At 43.2% G+C, this 24,353-nt stretch overlaps 1 protein-coding gene across 2 annotated transcripts in view; it reads left to right on the top strand.

Moving 5' to 3' along the window:
* Positions 1 to 24,353, top strand: part of FSD2 (fibronectin type III and SPRY domain containing 2) — a 674,971-nt gene that overhangs the window by 596,883 nt on the left and 53,735 nt on the right. For both annotated transcript variants that reach the window (XR_014978815.1, XM_085644270.1), the window contains exon 12: positions 11,098 to 11,274. Coding sequence is in view for 1 of the 2 variants with exons in the window: in XM_085644270.1 (XP_085500396.1) it covers positions 11,098 to 11,274 (177 nt within the window). In the remaining variant the exon portion in view is untranslated. The remainder of the gene's footprint in view (positions 1 to 11,097; positions 11,275 to 24,353) is intronic.

The raw sequence follows: 24,353 nt of genomic DNA, 5'->3' as shown, positions 1-24,353 counted from the left end.
GGGATTCTCCTCCTCCCAGCCCCGTGTGTTTTGGTTCTTCCTTTCCCCCTGGGTCCAGTCTCCGGCAGTTGAAGTGCCATCCTCCTGCCGGGGTTGTACTCTGGGGAATTGGGGATATTATCTGCACTCATCGTCCCCGCTGAGATCAAGACAACAGGTCAGTGGCGATCGAAGTGTGTGCAACTGACAGTCTGACAAACCTGACAATTACAACCAACAGACACGCAATATACTTACTTCTCCAACACACACAAGAGCCTCTCTCTTATCGACTATTTTCTAACACATACAGCCTCAGTAGGTAACTTTAGACATCCTCAAGCTTGCCGGGAGGCATTTCGGATCACTCTCTGGTCAGGATCGAATACACACACTGGGAACGGCAGCCACGTACCACTATTGTTTTCAACCCGTGGCTGCTGAAAATTCCTGACATAAAAGAGGGACCATGCACCCAAACCGGTAACTATTTCAAATAAAATCTGGGCTCGGTTGATTCGGCACAAACTATATGGGAGGCATATAAACTGGTTTTGAAGGGCCAAGCCCTGTCCTTAAAAACTGAGTATATTCAAGCGAAGCGCCGATTATTAGTTCAGGTGGAAGAAGAACTCCAACAGCTGGAATTAGACCACGCAAATAGTCCATCGGAAGACACTCAGCATCGCCTAGCACTCAAGCCAGTAGAATACAGAATCAAAACTAGAGAGCATATGATGGCCAAACACCTCAATACCCAACAAAGACTGTACGAATTGGGGGATAGGGCCGGTAAAACCCTGGCATGGTTAGAGAGGCGTGAACAGGGAGATAGGTGGGTGCCCAGGCTAACACTGCCAAGTGGCAAGACACTTACCCACCCCAGGGACATAGCGGAGGCATTCGCAGACCACTTAGAGAAGATATACTCCCCCCACTACCACGTACACAGAAGAAGACTCTTGTCAACTACTCTCAGACAGTGCCTTGCCGACACTCTCGGACTCAGATAAGGACACCCTCGATGGCAAGCTGACAGATGAAGAGATTGAGAGGGCCATTGGCCAAATCCACTCGGGAAAAGCGATGGGGCCAAATGGCACTCCCATAGAGTTTCTAAAAGTAACGGCCTCACAAGTAGCCCCACACCTGCGAGCTATGTAAAATGAAAGTTACGAGAGGGGAAAGGACCCGCGTCTGGCCACCATAGTGCTTATTCGTAAGCAAGGGAAGCCTGGGAACAATTGTGCCTCGTACAGGCCTATCTCGCTGATTAATGTAGAGGCTAAAATCCTAGCGAAAGTCCTGGCCATAAGACTTGTTGCAGTTATCTCCTACCTAGTCAACCCCGATTAATCTGGCTTTATGTCAGGGAGAAACACAGCACTCAATATCCGTCGTCTCCATAACGTGCTCGCGCGCAAAGAATTTCTGGAAGAGAACGCAGTGGTGCTGTCGTTGGATGCCTCCATGGCATTCGACTCTATAGAATGGCCATACTTATTCAAAGTTCTAAGCATGTTGGGATTTAGCCCAAAGTTTCTGGGCTGGGTGAAATTGCCATATACAGACATACAAGGGTAAGTGAGAGTCAATAACTACACATTTTGCGCATTCACACTACAGAGGGGAACCCGGTAGGGCTGTCCTTTATCTCCTCTGATATTTTCTCTAATATTAGAACCACTCGCTGCCTGGATATGTCGAGACGTAATGGTAAGGGGGCTGAAACAGGCACAAGACCAGGAACACCGCATATCCTTGTATGCTGATGATATACTATTGTACCTTGCCTCCCCCTATAAATCCATACACGCTGTCTTAAACATATTCATGAATTTCGGAAAATACTCTGGATATGCACTCAGTTGGAGTAAGTCGATATTGTTTATGCTTCAGGGGCAGGTCCCTTGTCTCCCAGGGAATTGTACGATAGAAGTGGCTAGAGAGGTATTCCGGGACTTGGGAATATTTGTAACATCAGACCCAGCTCTCTTTCACAACCATAACTTAGCACCTCCACTAGCCAGGCTACGAGCGGATGTAAAGCACTGGCGGTCCCTACCCTTGTCCCTAGTGGGCCGCATCACCCTCTTCAAGATGCTGGCTCTCCCGCGTTTTCTCTATATTCTTCAGAACTGCCCCAACCGTGTCTCGGATGCATATTTCAAAGCAGTGGAAAGTGAGATCCGTACAGTTGTGGGATGGCAAGGCCCCTCAGGTTGCAATGAAAAAGCTAACGAAAAGTTTGTATGACAGGGGCATAGCTTTACCCGACCTTAAACTTTATTATTGGGCCTCACAATTGGTAGTGGTAAACCACTGGATGAACCACATCCCTAGTGATCCGGCATATGTTCTGGACAGATACCAAACAGACCGCTTGGGTTATCTAGGAGCCCTGTATTCAAAAACCAGAAAACGTAGATATTTTGGACACACCTCTCACACAATAGGGATCTGGCACCAGGTGAATTCTTGTCTGGGCTGGACTAACACCCTCACAAAAACGACGCCATTGTGGTATGCCCAGAAACTTGACATGCTATGCTATCAACCAGGGTTCGACAGGTGGGACATAATTGGAATTTCGGTGGTAGGAGATTTGGTTAAAAAGGGTTCTATCCTCAGTTTTGAGGAACTCCGAGGACACTACTGTTGCAGGGATTCTGCTCATGCACAGAACTATGCGCAGGAAACCAGGACCTCAGTGAATTGTGGTGTACCAAAAAACTCACCTCAGTACCCAGAACCCCTATCCGACTAGCATCAGTGTCTCATTTGTTCTCCTTATTATCTCGAAGCTACCAATGATTAGACAACCCAGAACAAGCGACTTAGAGTACTCTCAGGAATGGTGGGAATCAGAAACACCTGTTCGTTATTATTCTCATATCAGTCCACAACAAGAGTAATCAGAGACACCGTAAAGTTTAAAATGTTTATTTTATAAACTACGTGCCCTAAGATGCAGTACTTTGGCTAACATAAGCAGGCAAATGATTAAAAATAAAGCCATCAGCATTGTTACAATACCATAGAAAATGAAGGGAGAAATCATATTACAAATGATAGTGGAATACAACCACCTTCCCTTCATTAGTAAGCTAGTGTTATTAAACTAATAGAAGGTCTCTAGGTTTGAATGGGTAACCCCATACCGTAAATATCAGCTTAGGTGAATCGCATCACAGGATCAGCTTTGCTCTGTGTCTGGAAAAGGTCTTCTCCAAAAGTGTCTGAATCATGCATGCAAACTGCAATATTAAAGGCACTCGGGTTTCAGATATTTGCAGCTGTATGCGTGTTATGGCTAGAGCGTGGGCCGATCAACATGAATTCAAAAGCATACATTGTTATTTGGCCCCGACGGCTTCTGCACACAGTGTTCAGACCAAGGTCGCGGTGCGCGTCTAGGGATGTGAACAACAGACTGTTCACATGTGAAAAAAAATCAAGCAAGCATTTTTCTTATAATAACAGCTACCTGCAGTCTCGTGTGCAAAAGCAGCAAAAGTGGCAAGATGGCGTTTTAAATCTAAGACGCTTATGCTAGCATAGCAATGTGTGTACCTGGAACTCTGTCTCCACTACACTACCAATTGGCTCAGGGGGAATTGTTCAGGTACCTACAAATACGACATGCCCTACAGACGGCTTTTCCAAACCTCAAAGATATACCAGAATCATCATCACTAGAAGATCGATTGCTAGAGGGGCCATTAAAATCGAAAGCCATTTCTTTAACTTATAAAAAACTGTGTAACAATCTGCCCGATACCTTTAGTAAACTTAGAGAGCAGTGGCAAAGAGACTTGGGGCCTATTGATGATGAGGACTGGCAAACGGCTCTAATGTCCCCCAGAGAAGTAGCCATAACACCCCGCTTCCGACTGATACAGCGTAGGATTTTACACCGGTCCTATATGACAGGGACCACCTTGGCAAAAATAGACGCAAGAACTGATGACCTTTCTCTTAGGAGTTGCCAACAACCAGCCACCTTCTATCAGACTATCTGGGATTGCCCTGTTATACGGCATATATGGGAGGGAGCCACAACTCACACTCAGACTGCACTGGGGAAGGAGGTAGTTCTTACACCACAACTGGGTCTGCTAATCATCTGGGCAGCGACGGACCTTACTGAAATTGAGCAACAGCTGGTAACGTTAGGATATACTCTGGTCAAGCGGGAACTGGCGAGAGGGTGGGGGGGCAACCCCACCATCCACTCTGGTATGGGCGAAAGAATTAGACAAGTGCATAATAGCGGAGAAGGAAGTATTTATAACTCGGGGTGCCCTAAAAAATAGTACAGGAAATGGAACAAATGGAATGTCTATTGTGGAGACATATGTATATCCCCAATGGAGGAATTGGCAATGCGCAGAAGCAGGAACAGAGATGTAACCAATTAGTGTCTGTGCCTTGTTGACCCCTGAATGCTGTACAAAGTATGGATAACTGTAATGTATGCTAACCGGTATTGTATGTATGATTACTATTGAATTTAATAAACAGATTTAAAAAATCTCCCAAAAGGGGAGTTAGACTTAGAGTGAATCCATATCTAAGTGCCTTTGCAGTTTACCAAACAGCTAATTTCACTGCGATTCAATTGGGCAAATACAGGAACCCTGCAGACTTCAAAATATCAATGTCACCTTTTGTTCTCTTTTTCTAAAAAGAGCCTAACTCAAAACGATTGTTGCTTCTTGGCATCTGCTGGATAAGTGTGTATAACGTGCTGACATATTGGCAAAACCTATATAGTACATGTTGTCTATTCATACAATAAAGGTATCAGCTGGAGAACTGGTTGTGCTACTTCAATTCCATTCTAAGTTAAGATGAAATTATGTGTGGCTTCACCCTACAGGACAAATGCATTTGTGACGTGGCACGTGATACAATAGGATCAATACATTATGACAGTGATCTGGGCCAAGCACTGTTTAGGATTTACTACGCCACTGCGTGGTGTGTAGCTGATGACCACTCACCACCTTGATGAAACGTCATCCAATCACCTTGCACCATCTTCAAAATCAGGTGCCAAGCCATCATGGCTGGTACCCCAATTATCTGGCTGACAACCTCACCACTTCAGGGCTACCAAGTTTTAAGTCTGTGTGTGACATTCCATTGTTTGCAGCAGGCTTCAGGTGTGATACTCTGAGTCACACCTCAGGGAAACCGTTGTCTTGGACCCAAGCAGATAATGTTTATGCACATGTAGCAGGAATTTTCTCTGAGACACATTCAAGGACACTTTGCGGGTAAGCATGTGGCCTTACGGCTAGAGCGGTCGACCTCGACGCTGGGGAACTGGGTTTGAGTCTCGGCAGGGATGCTCAACATCCTGCGATTCTGGTCAAATTATTTAATCTCCCCGTTCCTATAAAAAAACATAATGAGTCCGTCTGCAACCGGTGCTCATGTAAAGCACTCTGATACCTTCTGGTCAAATTTGAGCCATATAAAACTCCGTAAAAAAGACTTACCCTAACTATGTCAGGAATTGTACCTAGCAGTACAAATTGACTATGTACTCACCTTTCACAATATCATGACTCCCCTTTCGGCAATATTTCCCTTGCGGCCGCCTGGTATGATTATAATCTGTCCAGAAAAATCATGTGCTTGGTCCCCTTCCTCGTAGGCCCACAGGCACTGATTCGGAATTACGGACTGCCTTGCTATACACAAACGAAGGATTTTAGTTTGGAAACCTAAGAAAACGAGAATTGTAATGCTCCTGAACATTCCTGCTATGGAAGCTACCAGTATGAAAACTGCATATGTGTACACAAAATCATCCATTAGATCTTTTACATTGACTATAATAGGAAAAGCAAAATAACAAGGACCCGCGGTTGCAAAATAATGCATCTTACAAGAGAGCGGTTGAGCTCTCTGCTTTACAATCCTGCAAATTAATATGGTTATTTAAATGTTGAATTCACTGAATTATTTTATATAACACATTGGCAATTTGCTTTCTTGACTACTTTGGTTCAAAATAAAATATAAAAAGCGCTTGAAAATATTTAAGTAAAGCTGGTCACTTTTGCTTTTCATTGCTATGCTTTTATTAGTACATATTTGTCTATTTTTAAACTATATGTATCACATAATGCTTTTAACCTTTGCCTGACGCTGTATTCAAGGCATGCCCAAGGAAAACAAGAACTCTGAGGTTCTATCCAGATCCTGTGCTTGCAATCGCTAGCAATTACTGGCATTTAATGTCCTGGCTGGTATTTACTTTCCCTTTATTTTTCCCTTATCAATAAAGGTGTGCCATGTACAGGTCGATGTGATTTGTTTACTTCATCTATGCCTGTGGTCTGCTCCTTCTGTTCTTTTTAGCTGCCTAGCTGTACAATGTTTGCAAACATCTTACAAAACTTCTCCAATTGTAGTATAAACTCCACAAGTACTTTTGGTGGGAGAGGCGGCCTTAGTGAATGTGCGTTCTCCCCATGAGAATGCACTCCATATTCATGAGCTTCCTATGGGTGAACATTTGGAAACATGGATGAGTTATTGCTCTTTACCAGACATTGCGTAGCGATTCTTGAGAGGTATTCAGTAGCTCACATTGAAAGTGTTGGTAAGGGGGGAGGGATTGCCATAACCACAAAGCAAAATTTAAAGATTAGCTCTTTTGAGATTATTGAATTGATGGGGCAGAATTTTGGGGCTTTTGCCACTCGCCTTAAGCAAATATGTCCCTGGCAGGAGTGTTAATTTATCACCTGCCCTGGCCATGCTGCAGAATTTGTATCCTACTTAGATGATTTTCTTTCCATATATATACTAAAATATTCCAATTTATCTGTTTTCGGAGATCTGAATATACATTTGCACAAGGCTGACGATCACCATACGTGCCGTTTTCTGGACAATATATCAACGTGGAATATGAGGCAGTTTGTGGACAAATCTACTCCTTCTGCAGGCCACTTGCTTGATCCAATCTTTTCTAACTGTCACATTCAGGTGACGGGCGTGTTGAGTAACACCTGGTCAGATCATGCAACAACATTCTTTAGTTGGAGTTTAGAACAAGGCCCAAGGAGTAGAAGGCTGAATTCCTTGCTACCCCATCGAAGTTGGGCTAATATTAATACAGAAGAGACTATGTCGATCCACAACAAGAGTGCTCCATCTTTATCTGTTGCAATTGATTCGGATCCATTGGTAATTACTGCCTGGCTGACCTGGTGGCACCCATTAAAACATGGTCTGGTGGCCTAAGATGTCCCTCAAATCCCTGGCTTGATGAGGAGTTCACGTTAATGCGCCAACAATGCAAAAAGCTTGGAATTTCCTGGCGTATGTTTTATCTACCAGCAGATAAAGAACTTAAGAACCTAAAGAGGTTTTTAAAATCATAAAGACATTCTCTAATTCTAGTATCCTAGCTCAGCCTAGAACAAAGAATGGCAGCTAGCTAGGTACACATTACAGCACCACCCAGTATAGTCACCGACAAGTAGCAAATTCTATATTGCCCACCTCAAATGACCAGCTGCCACATTGCCATAAATCGGAGACAATTATAACAAAAAATTATGAGAGGCAATTTCTTCACAGACAGTGAAGAATCTGGGTTCCAACAATTTGAGTTCACAGTTTAGGTTTGAATAATATAATTCTTTATTCTCTTTGCAGTCAAAATTCTTCTTTATCGGGCATCCAGGCACTGTGGACTCAAAGTGTTGGAACTCAGATTCTCCACTGTCTGTGATTATATTGCCTCTCATATTTTTTTTTTATAATTGGCCTAGCTCAGCCCCTGGAGGCTTCCCCAAAATGATGCATGCATCTTTCGGACTTTTTTGACAATAAAATCATGGATACTGTGGTTGCTCTAAATACATCTGGTGTTAATACCGGTGTTGATATTAATGGATTAATTCCAACTTTATGGCCATGCTCACTGACAGAATTCAATACCATCACGTTGGAGGATTTTGCGAAAGCCCTTAAAGAATGTAAATTTGGTTTGTCTGATGACCTTTGTCCCCATCATATACCGGCTGCCAATGCTGAGGCCCTCAATACTATTTTGAATACTCTTTGCATCAGTCTACTGTCCCCAGCTGTTGGAAGAAGACCAAGCTGAGCCCGCTGCTAAAAAAAGCCTTCTGCAGACAAATCTATTCTAGCCAATCATAGGTCTATTACTTTGTTGCTAGCATTCTCGAAGATTCTCAAGAAATTCATCAATGCCCAACAGTTTAGCTACTTGGACTCAGAACAGTTGCTGCATCCATCACAACCGGGCTTTCATTCGGACACAGCACTTAATATACTCTGTTAGAGGTCTCAGATGCTATCAAACTGCCCGTGGACAGTGGGAAGCAAGTTGCCCTATTGCCATTAGATCTATCCGTGGCATTTGATACAGTTTCCCATGCTATTCTATTATAGCATTTGTGGAATATTCAGATAGGTGGGGCCGCCTTATGCTGGTTGAATTACTTTATGTCGAGCAGATGCCAATCAGCTTGGATGCCGCTATTTGCTTCTGACTCCAAACTGTTAAAATTCGGTGTTCATTAAGTCCAACATTGTTTATTGTTTATATATGGTTGCTGGCAGTCCAGGTGAAATCTTTTGGAGTTCAAGTTGTCTCACACGCTGAGGACACAGATTCTTTTAACTTGGGATGGTAACATCTTTACTGCCTAGAATAGATTTGAAGCATGACTGTCAGCAGTATTTCAGTGGATGCGCTGGAGTAATCTCCAGTGCAACAGCAAAACAGAAGTCCTAGTTTTCGGTTCTCCCACTCCTTTAATGTTTGGCCTAGCTCTGCTCTGTCTCCTCAAAACTCCCGCCACTGTAGTTCGGAATCTTATGATGAAGTTTGACAATAAATTTTCCTTCAGCTCCTAGGTGGACAGTGTGTTGGGGGCCTGTTTCGGACTTCTCAGATCTTTGAGGGAGTTTCTGATTCTATCCCCCTCCCCCCCCAGTGCCAGAAGATGGTAATGCATTCCCTCATAACCTCGCGGTTGGATTATGCCACTGCTTTTTACTGGGGCCTCCCATTGTACCATCTGAAGAGAACGCACCAGCTCAGCTTCTTTTAAATATTCGAAGAAAAATTCAATCCATGCCCATCTTAAGGAATTGCATTGGCTGCCAATTCTGGAGAGAGTGAAGGTTAAGGGACTGGTGTTGGCCCACCAAGCTTTTTATAAATCAGGTCCTGCTTATCTGGCCAAGACTTATTCATTACCATCCGGCTAGAACAGTGCGTTCCTCGAATGCATCGCTGGCAGAAATACCTAAAACTAAGAGGAAGAAATGGGGTGGTATCTCCTTCTATGCCCTGGTCGCTTCCCGGCTGGAATGCCCTTCCTTTCTACTTACGTGCTGCTAAGGATGAAGGTTCATTTTAGCGGAGTCTAAAAACCTGGCTGTTCAATAATGCCTTTTAATGTAGTTGTTGGATTAACAAGATCTTAGTGCCGGTACACTCTGTAGAATAGCTGTGCGTTTTATACATTTTATTTGATTGATTGATTGAATGCATACCTTTAACAGTTAATGTAAGAAGAAAACACTTTGCAATGTGTTTAGAAGCCCTAATAGCCCCTGACTGATAACTTAAGTAAACAAAGACAGAAAGGTGATGATATAATAAATACAGATCATCTCATATAAAGTTCTACTGAAGAATGTGAAGGCTTTTGCGGAATTTTAACATGAAGAGAAAGAGAGAGCTGTCATTTTTCTCTGCAAAAGGTGGCAACCCTACCTCTGCTCCAGTCAGTTCTGTGCTGCATCTTCCCCTCTACATGAGCAGTGCTCCGTCGATGACGCTCTCCTTTAGGGCGCTCCAACCACTCACGTAAGGTGCCTGGCAGGCTGGGATGGAAGAGAAACAAATAAGTTATTTTGTTTCTTTTCAGTCCTGGGTCAGCGTGTTGTTAGCTCAGAGCATGTTGCACACTGCAGCTGCTTTAGAGATACACGCTGCACAGACATGCTGATGGAGCACCCTTCATGTAGAAAATACTGGGCCCCCGCCACACTTCGGGGGCTGTGGTGGTGTCTGTTATGCCCCTGAAACCATGCAGCTTTGCCTAAATTCATAGGCACTATCTAGGATTATATGCTCTACATTATATTATTCCATTGTCTTCTTAGTCCAAGAAACTAACTGCATACTTATTTTCGAAAGTTTACTGGTGCCTGCTCTAACCTGTAGACCTAAGCAGAATGTAGGTACTTGACTTACATAACACTTGAGTGGAAAAACCTGCCATTTTCCAGCCACAGAAGAACTGATTTCTCTAAGGAACATTTTTAAAGAGGCCAATTTGTTGCCAATATCAATCATTGGGATGTTTCCCTGTCTAGCAGATCTTCCAAGGAAAATAACCTCATTAGTACTAGGGGGTTTATGTGTGGAAATATTTTACTCTGACCCATTCAAGGAACAAAAGAAATCTTCTTCAAGCACCCTTTTTTTTTATTTTACTTTTTAGGGAAAAGCCTTCCACTTTGCTATGTTTTGCGAGCTAAATATCATACTTGTGGAAGAGTTTCTATTGCATTGGTCAGAACTCCACGAATATGAATGTTTCCACTGACTTTCCTTGTTGAACTGAATATTCTGCTGGCACCGAATTTCTGCTATAGGTTCTACCAAGGTATACGGTTCTGTTAACTATAGATCCTTTTCAAAAGTATCGATATACACGCTTCAACCCAGAGGCTTATTTTAGGAGGCTGCTCCAGTATGATTGATGTGCTACCAATTACAAACCATGGGCCACTCAAACACAAACCTTAGATTGAGCTGGTACACATTTTTACATTTATAAACCAATTGCTGTGAGGCTGGCTAAATGAGCTGAACTTTTACCACAGACAAAGGCAGTGCTTTGACGGTCATGACTGAATCCTAGTAAAGCAGACTCACAATTCCATCCTTGTGTAAATTGAGTAACATAAATAAGAAAACATTAACACCTCTTATTTACTTTTCTTAGAAACAACAGAAATTTAGAGTTAAGTGCTAAGCAAAGACAAATGTGTATTATTGGCTATTTTTCCCTAAGGAGTTAAATTATTCTCTATGCTTTGTAGATGCATTGCAGTTATGGGTAATCTAATCCCTGTTCGAGGAAAACATTACTGGGAAGTGGAAGTTGACGAAAGCACTGAATACAGAGTTGGCGTGGCTTTTGAAGACACAAACAGAAATGGTTACATTGGTGCAAACAATACATCCTGGTGCATGAGGCACGTCGTCACTCCATCAAGGTGAGCAGAGTTAATTTCTAAAACATTTAATGTTACATTAGGAATAAAATGCATTTTAATGCATTTAAAGTAATACATGTATGTCTAACATAACACAGTATTAGCATTATTGTAATTGTATTTGCATTCATATAACGCTTACTACCCCGAACGAGGCGTCAATGCGATTTTTCGGCGAGGAGCATGCTACTCAAGAAACCCAAAGAGGATTAGTGGTGAACTAGTATAGGGAGATTTGAAATTAATTTGAGCTTGTGTTCTGTGTCGTGAAATCGTTTTTTTTTCATATTTATGTAGTTAAAGGGCTCTACTTAGAAAGCCAAGTTCAGTTCTCATTTAAAGAACAGCATTTTTAGGTTGAGCCTAGACAGCACTTGCACGGTCTCTTCAAGAGTTGTTGTATATACTTTGTGGGCTTCAAGTCCGCCCATTGCATTTCATTTGTCTATTTCAGTGTCCTATAAAAATCCTTGCTTCCACAAGGTTAACATGTCTTATTTTTCCCTCCTTTTTGTAAGTTATTTACTCCCACAGTGTAGCGCCCCAGTACTTGTAGCCATCCACTTGTCCCATGTTAGCAACTATAAAAGGGACTATTTTTTCCTTTGTCCTAGAGCATTGCTCATGAGTGCTCGATCTTTTTAGTTGCTTCGACCTCCAACTTCCGTTTCTACAAACAGGGCTGTCATTTTTTTTTGGATCTCGGAGCTCCAACGGCAATCTAAACCTTGCATTCCTTTCTTTTATTATCCTTTCTGCTATTTCGAGCTAATTCGCTTATTTATACTTTCTCTGTTTCAAAGTTAGCACGCTTGCTTATTCGTTCTGTGCTTACTGCGCTAGTCATTCCTCTGTGTCCTTCGTGATGTTGCTCATCCTCTTTCACCATGCTTGTTTATTCTTTCTGTGCATGCTGCCTTAGTCCTTCCTCTGTGTCCTTCATGTTGTTGCTCATCCTCTTTCACTGTGCACTTGATTGCCTGTGTTTGATCCCTCTGCTCTAATCTGTGAAGCCCCGGTTTATTCCTTTATCCCTGTTTATACGGCCTCTTCTCTGCCATGTTGTGGCCTATGCATGTGCACGTCCGTCTCGGAGGCTTGCTGAGGTACCAGAGCCGTTGAGAGCAGGAACAGCATAGGAGGCAGTGAGCCGCAGCCACATGCGGGAGTACAAGCCTACAACCTGGCCAATGCCCTTCTCACTCAGCCCTGGCTCTGGTGGGGGGGCTGCGGCAGAATTATTAAGTGAGTGCAGCCAGTGAGGATCAGTGCCTAGGAGGACAGGGAGGCTCCCCTGTTTTTCAGGGCTTGGGGTGGAGCAGAGTGCGCTAACGTACTTTGGACTTCTCTGTGTTTTCGGGGCGGCTCAACTGGTAATTTGATATTCCTTTTTTTTGCTGGAGGTGAGTGTCTTGAAGGCTTCAAATGGGAGCTGGAGTGGGTATGTTGTTGTGTTCTATTTCATTGCTGGTTGGCGCACGCATGTGGTAGTCGAATGTTTGAAGGGTGAGTTGTAGTACTGGGGCTGGTGGTTGTGCATTAGTTGAGGATATGTGATTGCAATTAGACACCCTGCTGCCTTGTCTTTGGTGACTTGTAGTGGTCTAACAAAAATACCAACCAGGACTTTAGCTCAGAAAATTAATTGAGACTATTTGATTGTATACTGTGGTCAGTCACTACTTGCAACTTAATATCATTACAATCCTGTTTCTCATCTGACTGTAAACAAATGTAACACATGGCAGCCTTGCACACTATCTTATGGCCACAAATGATACAATGGGTGTGCCTAAGTATGCAAGAACTTGAAACTCGCACACAAACCTCTGCTGGAAATTTATGTTTTCATACCTCACAGTGTGACCTCTTCGCATAGCACACCAAGCTGTTGCTTACTGCTGGCTGATTTCAGTGTTTGACATTCATTTGCCAAATGTATGCATACCTAGCGCAGTTCTTTTTGGTCTTTTCAGGACAAAAGGATGGCATATTAAACCTTTTACCAGCATGCCCAGATGGCCTCCAAAGGCCTACCTGATGAAGGGAAATGAGCTGTAATCTGAAATGTGCTACAGGTTGTGTCTGTGTGCATAGAAATGTAGACAGTACAGATATATATCTTAGCAACGATTCGGCATAAATAATGAAGGACGTCACATTGTCCGATACGTCGACATTTGTGGAAATGTGAAGTTTTGTGTTGCTCTGGCCCCCTACCCTAAATGTTTATGTATTCAAATTCCAAGTTTGATCAAAATCATACCACTGTTATTTGTTTTGGGCTCTAAGTGCATATGCTTTATTGGTCTTGTTTAATGTACTGTAGCTTTAAGGTGTTACCTTCATTATTGAGTTTTTTTCTTAACCATGACACTATTTTACTATTTGGGAAAATACAGTTTCAGGCAACTTTATTGGTTTTTTTAAATGCCCAGGACTATTCGTGTGCAGTTTGGACTGCTGATATTAGTGCCAAGGAGAGAACTGGGAATCAGATGGATTGTTCATCATTGAGGTGATGTGAAAGAACTTATGTGGTTGAAGTTTTTTTTTTTATAACATCATTTATGTCATATTGTATTAGTCCCTGGATAATGTGCTGCATAGCTAAACACTTCTAGGATCCAAAAGATGAGACCTATTGGCTATGCCAATGCTTGTTCAGTTTTAGGTGCTTGGGGCCAAATGATAGAGTTTGTGTTAGGCGGTGTTATGCACCTAAGTAGTAGAGGGGAGTTAGCCAACACATTTAGAGGAAGCCTCTGCATGAGCCGGGCCTGAAAATGTTGCATGTAAATCATGCAACAAGCCTTACGTAACACACAATAAGGTCTCTTCAAAATTCTGAAAAGTGCATTTCTTTAACATGCGGAAGCTTTGACATTAATGTCACATGATATCAAGTCACTGAGAGGTACATATTGTAAAAAGATTGGGGCAAATTTATTAAACTGTAACACAATGCAGGACAGTACGCAAAGTTGATGAGCTGTGTTGCGTGAAAGGGACAGAGCAGAAGTGCCCCATATTTACAAAAGTATGGAGCCTTTCTGCTCTTTCCTTATGCTGGTGCACTGTGTGCTATCTAGTGCCCACCAAAGTGCACGGGTGCCTGAGTTACAGGCAGGATTGTTTTTTTGGAGGAAGGGAGATATTCCTGCACAAAAGCCATCGTTAGAGGTATTTTCCTCTTTCTACGAGTGCTGCAAAAGGCAGCATACATGTAAAGAGGAAAAAAGGACAAATAGAGATATTTACTCTGCGTTACTTCTCACTTGGGAAGGCGTAGAATTTAGAGGCATTACCAGGTTTAAAAGTGTTTGTAAATCTGAGAATGCACCAAAAATCCATGGGTAGGTGCATGGGAACGCCCATACTTGGCCCATGGAAAGCCTCCCAAGTTGAAATGTAACATAACACAGTGTTAGCAACTGCTATACATAAAATTTACATACATTACATTTTATTTACAAAGCCACGCGAGGCCATAAAAATCAGACTTTGCTTGGCTTTGTAAATATCAGTGAAACCTTTGAGTTCTCCTAGCGTTGCTTTCGTTACGCAAGGGCAGTGCAAAAGCATCATAAATATGAGCCATAGTGTTTAAGCATGATCTTAGAACCAGTCCTGCTTCCTCCCTGGGGACAATGCCATTTGTGAACTAAGAAGCAATTTCAGTGTCATGTGGCCAAGATTCTTATTGACAGACCAACATTATAATCTATTAATTTAAGCCCAATATGTTTTGTACCATATGTATTCTGAAGTCACGTACTTGAAGGTGCTTTCATATGCACTAATGAAGTAAAAGTAGGTGGGGGCAATACAATATTTGCCTAGGATCAAACAATTTGGTTAAGGGGAAAGCCAGGATTAGTCCCATGTTTTCTGCCTACACACCCTACAAATCAGCCAGTAAATGAGTATTTATTTATCCCTCCTGTTTATATCAAATGTTAAAACTTTGCTTTTAACTCTTTTTGCATGAAGATAGAGTTTCAAGGAGAACCTGAAGCTTAGCTAGATCCAGGCATCTGGCTCGAGCTTCCAGTGGCTCACCCACCCACCTCTAAAAAACACTTCAGAAGTTGTGTTTAAGTGGCTCACCCAACTCTAACAAACACTTCCGAAGTTGCAATACATTATGACCCATGCAAAACTTGCCTGTGCGTATTAACACTGACATTACACCGTGTCACAAATTTAGGCTTCTGATTGGCAGAGGTATGCACCCTGTCCATGCAGGAACCACAGTCACAGTCTCAGTCACGGTAGGGTACAACACAACCTAAATTATTCTGTGCTCACCCTCTGGTAGCTTGGTACATAGGAGTCAGGCTTAACGGCAGAGGCAATGTGTAAAGTATTTGTGAAATACTTCATAGAACACCATAGTAAACACACCACAACAAGACTCCAGGTTAGACAAATAGATTATGATTTCATAAATAAAACAAGACCAAAATGACAAAAATCCATCCAGTTGAAGTTGAGATATGAATTTTTAAAGATTAAATGCAAAATATAGCACTTAGATGCTAGTAGTGCCTAAAGAGTTAATTTGTCATGCTGGACTGGGACAAAGTCAAGATTTCAGGCTGACCATGATGGAGCCCCGCCTTGATCCAAGACCCACGCAGGACCTGGAGCAAAAGTACCTTGATCCTGGTCACTACAGCAAGATGCGTCAGTGATTCGCACGCATTTGATGTATTGCACCGAATTTGTCCACGCAACTGCTGCGATGCGTCAGCTCTTTGAGCAAAGCGTTGGTTCTGAAGTTCAGTGGTCCCAAATGCGGTGTATTGGGTTCCTTCCAGCTGCAGAGGCGATGTGTCGGTTCTGAAGCGATGGTTCTGAGTGCGATGCACCAGTTCAGTTCCAGTAACAGCATTGATGCGTTGATTCTGTTCTCACAGCAGAGGATGCATCGGTTCCACTGGAGCAAACCCCTAGGCCCACTTCCAAGGGTCCAGGGCTGGGGTGGCACCACTTGGCAGGACAGACTCACAAGCAGATGAGCCTAAGGGTTGGAACAGGAGGGTTCTAACTGGCACATGCATCAACAAAGACTTTTGCGATTCCTTAATTGCGATTTTTAAGGAATCACAATTAAGGAATTGCAAAAGCCTATGCATGTAGGAATCGCTATAAAAATAGTGATTCCTACAAATTCCTTAATTGCTACTCGCAATTTGCGAGTCGCAATTAAGGAATGCCGTCCCAATCATTCCTATGGGCCTCCAGGCCCATAGGAATGATTTGGAGATTGCATGAGCAAATCGCGAGTACCAGTAGGTACTCGCAAATTGCTCTTGCACCCCTGAAATTGATCTGTGCACATATGTTGCACACACACATGCTCTAAGGGCATGTGTGTGCGCAACATGAAACTTTGAAAAATGCCCAAAAGTGCATTTTCCAAAGTTGTTGCAAATTACCATGAAGTTCAACTTCATGGTAATTTGCTCCCCCTATTAGCGAAATCGCTAATATTTTAACGTTAATGCATTGCATTTAAGGAATCTCAATTTGGGATTCCTTAAATGCAATCGCAATTTAAGGAATCGCTATTTAGAGATTCCTTAAATTGCGATTTTTGTATTTGGGATGATGCATCCCAAATGCAATAATACCGGTCGCAAAGGGGCTGATTCTGCTAATCTGCCCGTTTGCGACCAGTTTTCTCGTTGATACATGTGGGCCTAAGTCTTTTGTATCCCTGAGACTTAGGCAACAGGAGGCAAGTCAGAAAGCCCCTGGAGGCACTCTGGATTCAAGTGATGCAGGTCCAATCCTTATCAACCAGGCACAGAGAGCAGCAGGGCAACACATCGAAGCAAGAGTTCACGAAACAGCAGTTCCAGCAGAGTGGCAGTCTTTGAGCAGCACAGCAGATCCTCTTCTTCCTGGCAGAGCGCTCACAGGGCCAAGAGTGTCTGATTTGGTAGTAACAGAGGTCCAGTACTTGTACCCAGTGGAGTCTTTGAAGTGGGGGAGACATCAAAGAAAGCGTTGAAGTGCATAGAGGCTCCCCGTTCCTGCCCTAGCTCCAGTCACACTACAGGGGGTAATCAATCCTTTGTGTGGGGACAGAACACAGCCCTTTCAGGTGTAAGTGTCAGCTCCTCCCTCCGATCCTGTGCAGGGTTGCCCATCACGGACATGGTGGTCTGTTGACCCTAGAATATTAATGAGGTAGGTATATTTGTGACCCACTGGGAATTGCAAAATGTATCAAAGACACCTTGGTGTTTGCAATTACCAATAGTGAATCTAAAAAATGTGCTATTTGGTAATCATAAACGATTTCCTACGTACATCTGGCCCCAGATGGCTAAAGCAAGTAAATGCCAACTTTCTAAAAGTGGCATTTGCCAAACTTTAATTTAAAATCCAACGCCACCATAAGTTGTGATTTTAAATTAGGAGTTCAGTGACACTAAACTTGAAATATCAATCTCTTCACAATTGGTAGTTACACTTAAAAGATGTAATAAGGTAATCCCAATGTTATCCTATCGGAGAGATAGGCATTGCAGTAGTGAAAAACGAAATTGGTAATTATTCCCTACCAAGACATGTAAAGTCAAAAGTACATGTCCTGCAATTTAAATACACTGCGTTGTGCCCTGTGGGTTATTCAGGGCTCACCTTAGGGGTTGTGTATATCTATGAAAAGGGAAGGTTTAGGCCTGGCAATAGGGTTTACTTGCCAAGTCAACATGGCAGTGTGAAACTGCACACACAGCTCTGCAGTGGCAGGCCTGAGACATGGTTAAAGGGCTACCTGTCTGGTAACAAAATCAGTGCTGCAGGCTCACTTGTAGCATTTACAGGCAATGGGCATTTGTAGTCCACTTTACTAGGGACTTATAAGTAAATTAAATATGCCAATTGGGAATGAACCAACATTACCATGTTTAGGGGAGAGAGAACCAGCACTTTAGCACTGGTTAGCAGTGGTAAAGTATGCAGAGTCCTAAAGCCAGCAAAAACAAGGTCAGAAAAATGGAGGGAGGCAAGCATAAGTGGGGAAAGACCATCCTAAAGCTGTCAGGTCTAACACACCCCAAACGCTTTAGATAAGTGTTTTTAGGCAAATTACAATGTTTACCCATACAATTTGTCAAGAAGCTCATTTACAAGAGTACAAATCATTTCTGTGACAAACTATGACTTTTAAAATATGAAACATATAACATTTTGTAGTTTGCTTAATACATAAATTTGCACCGCAAATATTTCACAAGTTATTAAGCAATGAAAAAACGAAAACTCCCTGAACATTTTTTGCATTCCCTTTTTAGCACTCAATCAATCAATCAATTAGGGGTCTGTAAAGTGCAGCTGCTCATCTGTGAGGCTCTCAAGGTGTTGGGAGGGGCTGCAGATACGTCTGAGCACAGGGTTTATTTGAAGAGCCAGGTCATGAGGTCCTTTCTGAATTGGGACAGTGATGGGGAATGCCTGAGGCGGGGGGTATGGTGTTCCAGGTCTTGGCTGCGAGGCAGGAGAAGAATTTTACTCCGGTTCTGGTCTTGCGGATCTGTGGGACGGTGGCCAGTGACAGTTGGGCGAAGGGGTCTGTTGGGTGCGTGGAATGAGAGGCAGTGGTTCAGCTACGCTGTTCCAGCATTGTAGAGGGTCTTGTATGCGTGGATGAGGAGCTTGAGGGTTATTCTTCAGTCGACTGGGAGCCAGTGGAGTTCATGCAAGTGTTGTGTGATGTGGCTGTGGTGGGTGATGTTTAGGACCAGTATAACCACAGCGTTTTTGAAGTTCTGGAGCTCCCAAATCGAGTTTCTGTGTGATGCAGCCGTAGAGTGCGGTGCCATAGTTGAGTCTGCTGTTGAAGAGTTCATGGGTGACCGTTTTCCTGGATTCAGTGAGTATCCATCTGAAGGTCTTTCGGAGCATGATGAAGCATGACAAGGAGACAGTGTTGATCTGGCGATCATTGGGAGCAAGGAGTCCAGTGTGATGCCGAGGTTTTGTCATATGGCCGTTAGGGTCATTGTTGACATTGCTAAATTAGCATGAGCTCTGCTGCAATGATGCTGTTTTTGTGCACGTTAATACATGACTTTATTTGCAAGACTCTTTTTGTGCCTTTGAAATGAGAACTGTCTGCTTTCTGCATTCTCTCTCTGTTCCCGGAGTTTAGTCTGAACACTGTGTGAAAGGTCGATTAACGATGCCCCTTGTTAATCTGTTCTGGTCAGTCCCTAGAAGCTAGACAAAACATACTAACACAGCTGCTATTGCTGGAAACACATGCTTTGATATTATGGGGTTGCATGTTGTTCTAACACACACTTTGAGAAGGACCTTTCCAGGAAGAAGAGCTATGCTGTTCCTATGATGTAAAAATACCATCTAGGCACTAAGGTATGGAGTTTGCTGACAAAGCCCAGAGATCTTCTTTCATATAATTAAACTGCTTCTAATCAAGACGTGGGTGGTTAATCCTTATAGTCCTTTATCCACTGTCTGAATACAATGACGTCCCCCTTTATAATTTATGGAATAGCAACAATGCTAACTGTTTTAGGATTATGCATTTTGCTGCTGGTAGTAGAACATATACTGCATTATAAAGCACTATATTTAAAATAAGCATTTCAAACTATAACAGTGACTCTGTCAATTCTTATTGTGGACAGGTACGAGTGAGTGAGAGAAAGTATACTTCCTGCTACCGCGATTAGTGAGAGAGTCGGTAGTGTTGTGTTCTGGGTTGTCTAATCATTTGTAACTTTGTGATTATGTAGGAGAGTGAATGAGACATGATAGCTAGTCGGTTCTGGGAATTTGGGTACTGAGCCAGTAGGAAGGCTCAGCCCCTACACAACTAGGTCCTGTTTTGCTGCACATAGTTCTGTGTATGTGCAGAATTCCTGCAACATGGCACTGCCAACGTTTGGTCTGGTACTTATCTGCGGGAGTCCTGAGTAGTGCTTCTGCTTGTCCACAATCCCCTCACATCTGCTTCCAGAGACAGTAGTGACAGTGTAGCCTCCTATATTGAGATATTATTGTTTTTTCAAGCTTGAATTCTAAAAGGTCCTTTTTCTTTCTTTTGTGGTTATTGCGCTGCCCCTTGTAGGTTGTTATTCTCTTGCTTTGATTATGGCAGTTGCCATAGTGGGTCCTAACCGCGCTCCGGTTACCGCTTATTTGACTCAACATGGAGTCCCTAATGCCGGTGCTGATCTTATCTTTGTTGTTGAAGTGAATGCAGCACATCGCTTTGAGGTATTTTACTCTTGGGTCACCTTTACTGCAGTGGATGGTACTGATAATTTCTTTCAAGAATATACTGCCACCACACTTCTGCTGGATTATCGACCTTATCGATCTCTTGAAGTTCCGTTAACAGCTTGGCAACACACCATATGGTTTAATGGCGCTCTTCCACACCCTTTGACAGCGGTCCGTTTAGGCCACTTAACAATTGATGGGGCCACGTGGCCCATTCTGGCAGGGTATACCCTCTATCCAAATTATCTTAATGTTACAGTCACAGAGCTACGCGTATGCATACTTTGTTAATATGTGTACATATGCTGTTATACAGTTCATGTCACGCGACATGCAGGTGGGACCACCTGGAGTTGCTGCACAACCACCGAGACCCAGTGGTGTAGTTATCAGTGCTGTCATGATTAATTCAGTGATGGGCAGTAATCTGAAAAATAAGGACGAGCTTCCTTATTGGCTTGCTGAAACAATTGGGCAACTCAAGGCTGTTTTTCCAAATACCACACCTGTGGAGAAGCACAGGATTCTGACCATGAGCTTACCTAAAGGCCTTGTTCCCGAGTTAGCTGATTGTAACACTTGGGTTAGACTGTTTGCAGCGGTATATTTGATGTGTTTTGGCACTCACTCAATGGCCGTTCACCCCGTGATAAAACGTGTTCAGGATGAACATGGGGCCGAAGCGGCCCTGGAGTTGGGGATGAGACTGGTGAGGGTGTTCGATATTGTTTGAAATATGATCCTTCCTAATGTGAAGGGTGAAGCTGTAAGCTTACAAGTGGCACAACGTTTGGAGGCTGTTGCTGAGGCAGACAAACAGCACATATTGCCAAAGATTATTGCTAAAGCTTATAAAACCTTAGGCGCAAAAGTCTGGGAATTTAGCCTTTTACTCAAACGCAACCTCAACAAAAAGCTCAAACTGATAACGATGGGCGCTCGTTCTTTCCTAAAAGGAAATGGAGAAATAAAAAAACAGGGGCAGCAACAACAGAAGCAAGGTTAGCGTGCTGGTTCACCGACACCCAATTCTGCTGAGCAAACTTATGATTTGCGCGACCGCGTGAAAAGTAAGACCATGATAGATTACAAGTCCCTGATTAGCGCTCTCCTCGTTCTTTACAGGACACATCGGACTCTCACATCGGTGGTGGGGAACGCCAGGATCACAGCAAAGGTGCGACCACTCAACAGGGACGGGATCAACCTCAACAGTTTGGCGTAAAAGCCAAACAAGAGGGACTGCCTCGTTTTCGAACCCCGTATTAAAAGAAAAAAGTTGCTGCTTTCACAGCAAAGTATGCCTCAGATGGTGAGAACACTACTCTTAGTCTGGAAATGGGCAGTGACTCTGCTCAATAGCGTGGTGGAGGTTACCATAGTGAGGGAGGCACTGCGTCCCTGTCTGGAGGCGAGAGCAACTGATACATTTATTACAGTAGAAACAGCAGATGCTCGGGTTGTGCCCACAAGTATACTCTATAAAATTGTCTTCCAAATTGAGGGTGATATACAGCGTACAATTACAGTGACATTGGAGATTTCCAATGGTTTCCACAGTCATAACTTGGCTCCTGAGAGCCGTGACATGACAGCATTTAGCACTGCCAGAAATCAAAAAATATTTACGCGCTTGCCTATGGGGTGTAAGCACAGCCCCGGGGCTTTTGCTGCACGTGTTGTGTCTTTGTTGCACAGCATAGATCCAGATGCGTTCTCGTACGTAGATGATATTTATCTGACGGACGACGAGCTGATACCGCATCTTGTCCGATTCGACCAAATTATTCTGTTGTTTGTCAACTATGGATAAAATTTAAATTTTGCTAAATCATACATCGCTTGTTTTGTGGTGCTCTTTTTGGGCTACCTGCTCAATAATGAAAGTAGGAGGTTAGCCCCGCACTTTCTGGAGAAATGTGCACAATCGCAACCTCCATCTACACTGAAGAAGCTTCAGTCTATGCTGGGATTAAATTTTGGAAGGACATACATCCCCGATTATGCCAGTGTATCAGTCCGCTCTATGCGTTGATACAACCTACATACTCTTGTGCCTGCTGGCTTCCAGAACATACCTCTATTCTACAATCTTTGCAGTCAGCTCTACTAGCGACTAACTACTTGTTGACGCGTGATAATTCCACGAACCTGGTCATGCATATTGTAGCGGGGATGGTGGGTTTCACTTACTTGACGTTCAACGAAGGCGACACAGTACCTATTGCATACAAATCACATTTTTACATGGCAGCGGAAATGCTATTTTTGAATGTTGAAAAGATTTTGACTGCGGTCAAATGGCGATTTTGAAAGGACGCTCGCTGGCGCAGGGGAAACACATTCTTATGGTTTTGCCTGTCTCTGCTTTAGAAGCAGTGACTAAGGCGAGTGCACTGAATCCTAAAGCTTTACATCCCCATTGGATATAGCTGATATCACATCTATCTTTGATCCTGCTCTTCAGACACAGGAGTTTTTGCACTATGAACATGTTAATCCTCCTCAGTTGTCGTTGCTTCCTTTGGATGAGTTCAAATGGACTGTATGGTACTTCAGTGTGGGACTCATCTGCAGGATAAGCATACTCGACGTCTGGGTTGGAAGAGGATGAAGGCACAACGGGCAAAAGGTCAATAGTAGTCTCCATCTCACCCTCAACGACACATGCATCAGTCGAAGAAGCTGAAGCCATTGGATTCAAAGAAATAGCGTTGCATGAAACACTAGGGTCACACTATTCAGAATCGGCCAGAAGGTGTAGTTTGCCATTGTCAACTGAAATGCGTCGGTTTTCTTTGCGACCAGGCAAAGGTGGTAGAATCACTGTACGAGGACCCATCAATCCAAGAACTGGGACTGGTGCACGATAAGAGGGACCACATTCTTTTTTGTTCTCCAGCTTTTCTCGTACCAGATCTCCAATCTTAGGAAGCCAGCCAGCGACCAGAATCAGCATTGCCGTGTCATTGGAAGAGGGTATATGTGCTGTAGCGTTGCTGTCATGGGTCTTTTGGAGGTCCTGTAATATAATAGAATGGTTATCAACGTCAAATGTTGCAGCTGCCACAACGTCTAGACCATCAAGGTCTGGCACACAAATTTTAATAGATAAACAAAGAAAGAGTGTGTCCGTCAGAATAGGACCAGTGCTAAGGTATTTCAAAAGGCACGGGGGTGAATCACTATGTTTTTAGAAGAACCCTCACTCACCAGCCTAGCTGGTGACATGCTTCATCATTGGGTTCCCACTGGAGAGACCGAATGTCTCCCCGGTGTGCTGCAACGCCTGATTTACAGCGGAGCTGGATTTTTTGTGAGTGAAGACAGTGCAGTCAGTGATGGTGCTGGTTAAAATGTGTCACAATTTAAACCAATAAACGACTTTAATAGTGGTCAACTGGACACAGTTTAAAAAATATAGTGTGGTGGACGTGAGAACTCTGGTAATAAGTTGACCAGCTACGTCCTAGAGAAGGTGCAATATAAACAGAGTGGTCGACATGTTTCTGCTTCTTACGATATTACATGAAGCATTCTTCAGGACCTAGTGTTGGACCACCACGGCGGTATACGCTCGCTAAGGTGTACTCTGACCTGTGGGGTCTGGAACCGTTAGAACTTACGGTTGAAATGAGATAACCCTTCAGGATTTCTGAGAGCTTTCGGTTCTGTTGGAGCAAAGCAGAGGTGATAGGGAAAAAACAAAACAAACAGTGATTCACAGAATACATAAATATTCACAGAGAACAGACCATGGACACTCAAACAAATTTGTGAATGAACTTCGTGCTCACAAACGGTGATTTTCC

This window comes from Triturus cristatus, chromosome 3_1 (assembly GCF_964204655.1).
Source record: "Triturus cristatus chromosome 3_1, aTriCri1.1, whole genome shotgun sequence".
In the NCBI taxonomy this organism is placed as follows: domain Eukaryota; kingdom Metazoa; phylum Chordata; class Amphibia; order Caudata; family Salamandridae; genus Triturus; species Triturus cristatus.
Note: the sequence above shows the minus strand (reverse complement) of the source record. Positions and strands in the feature narration are given on the sequence as shown.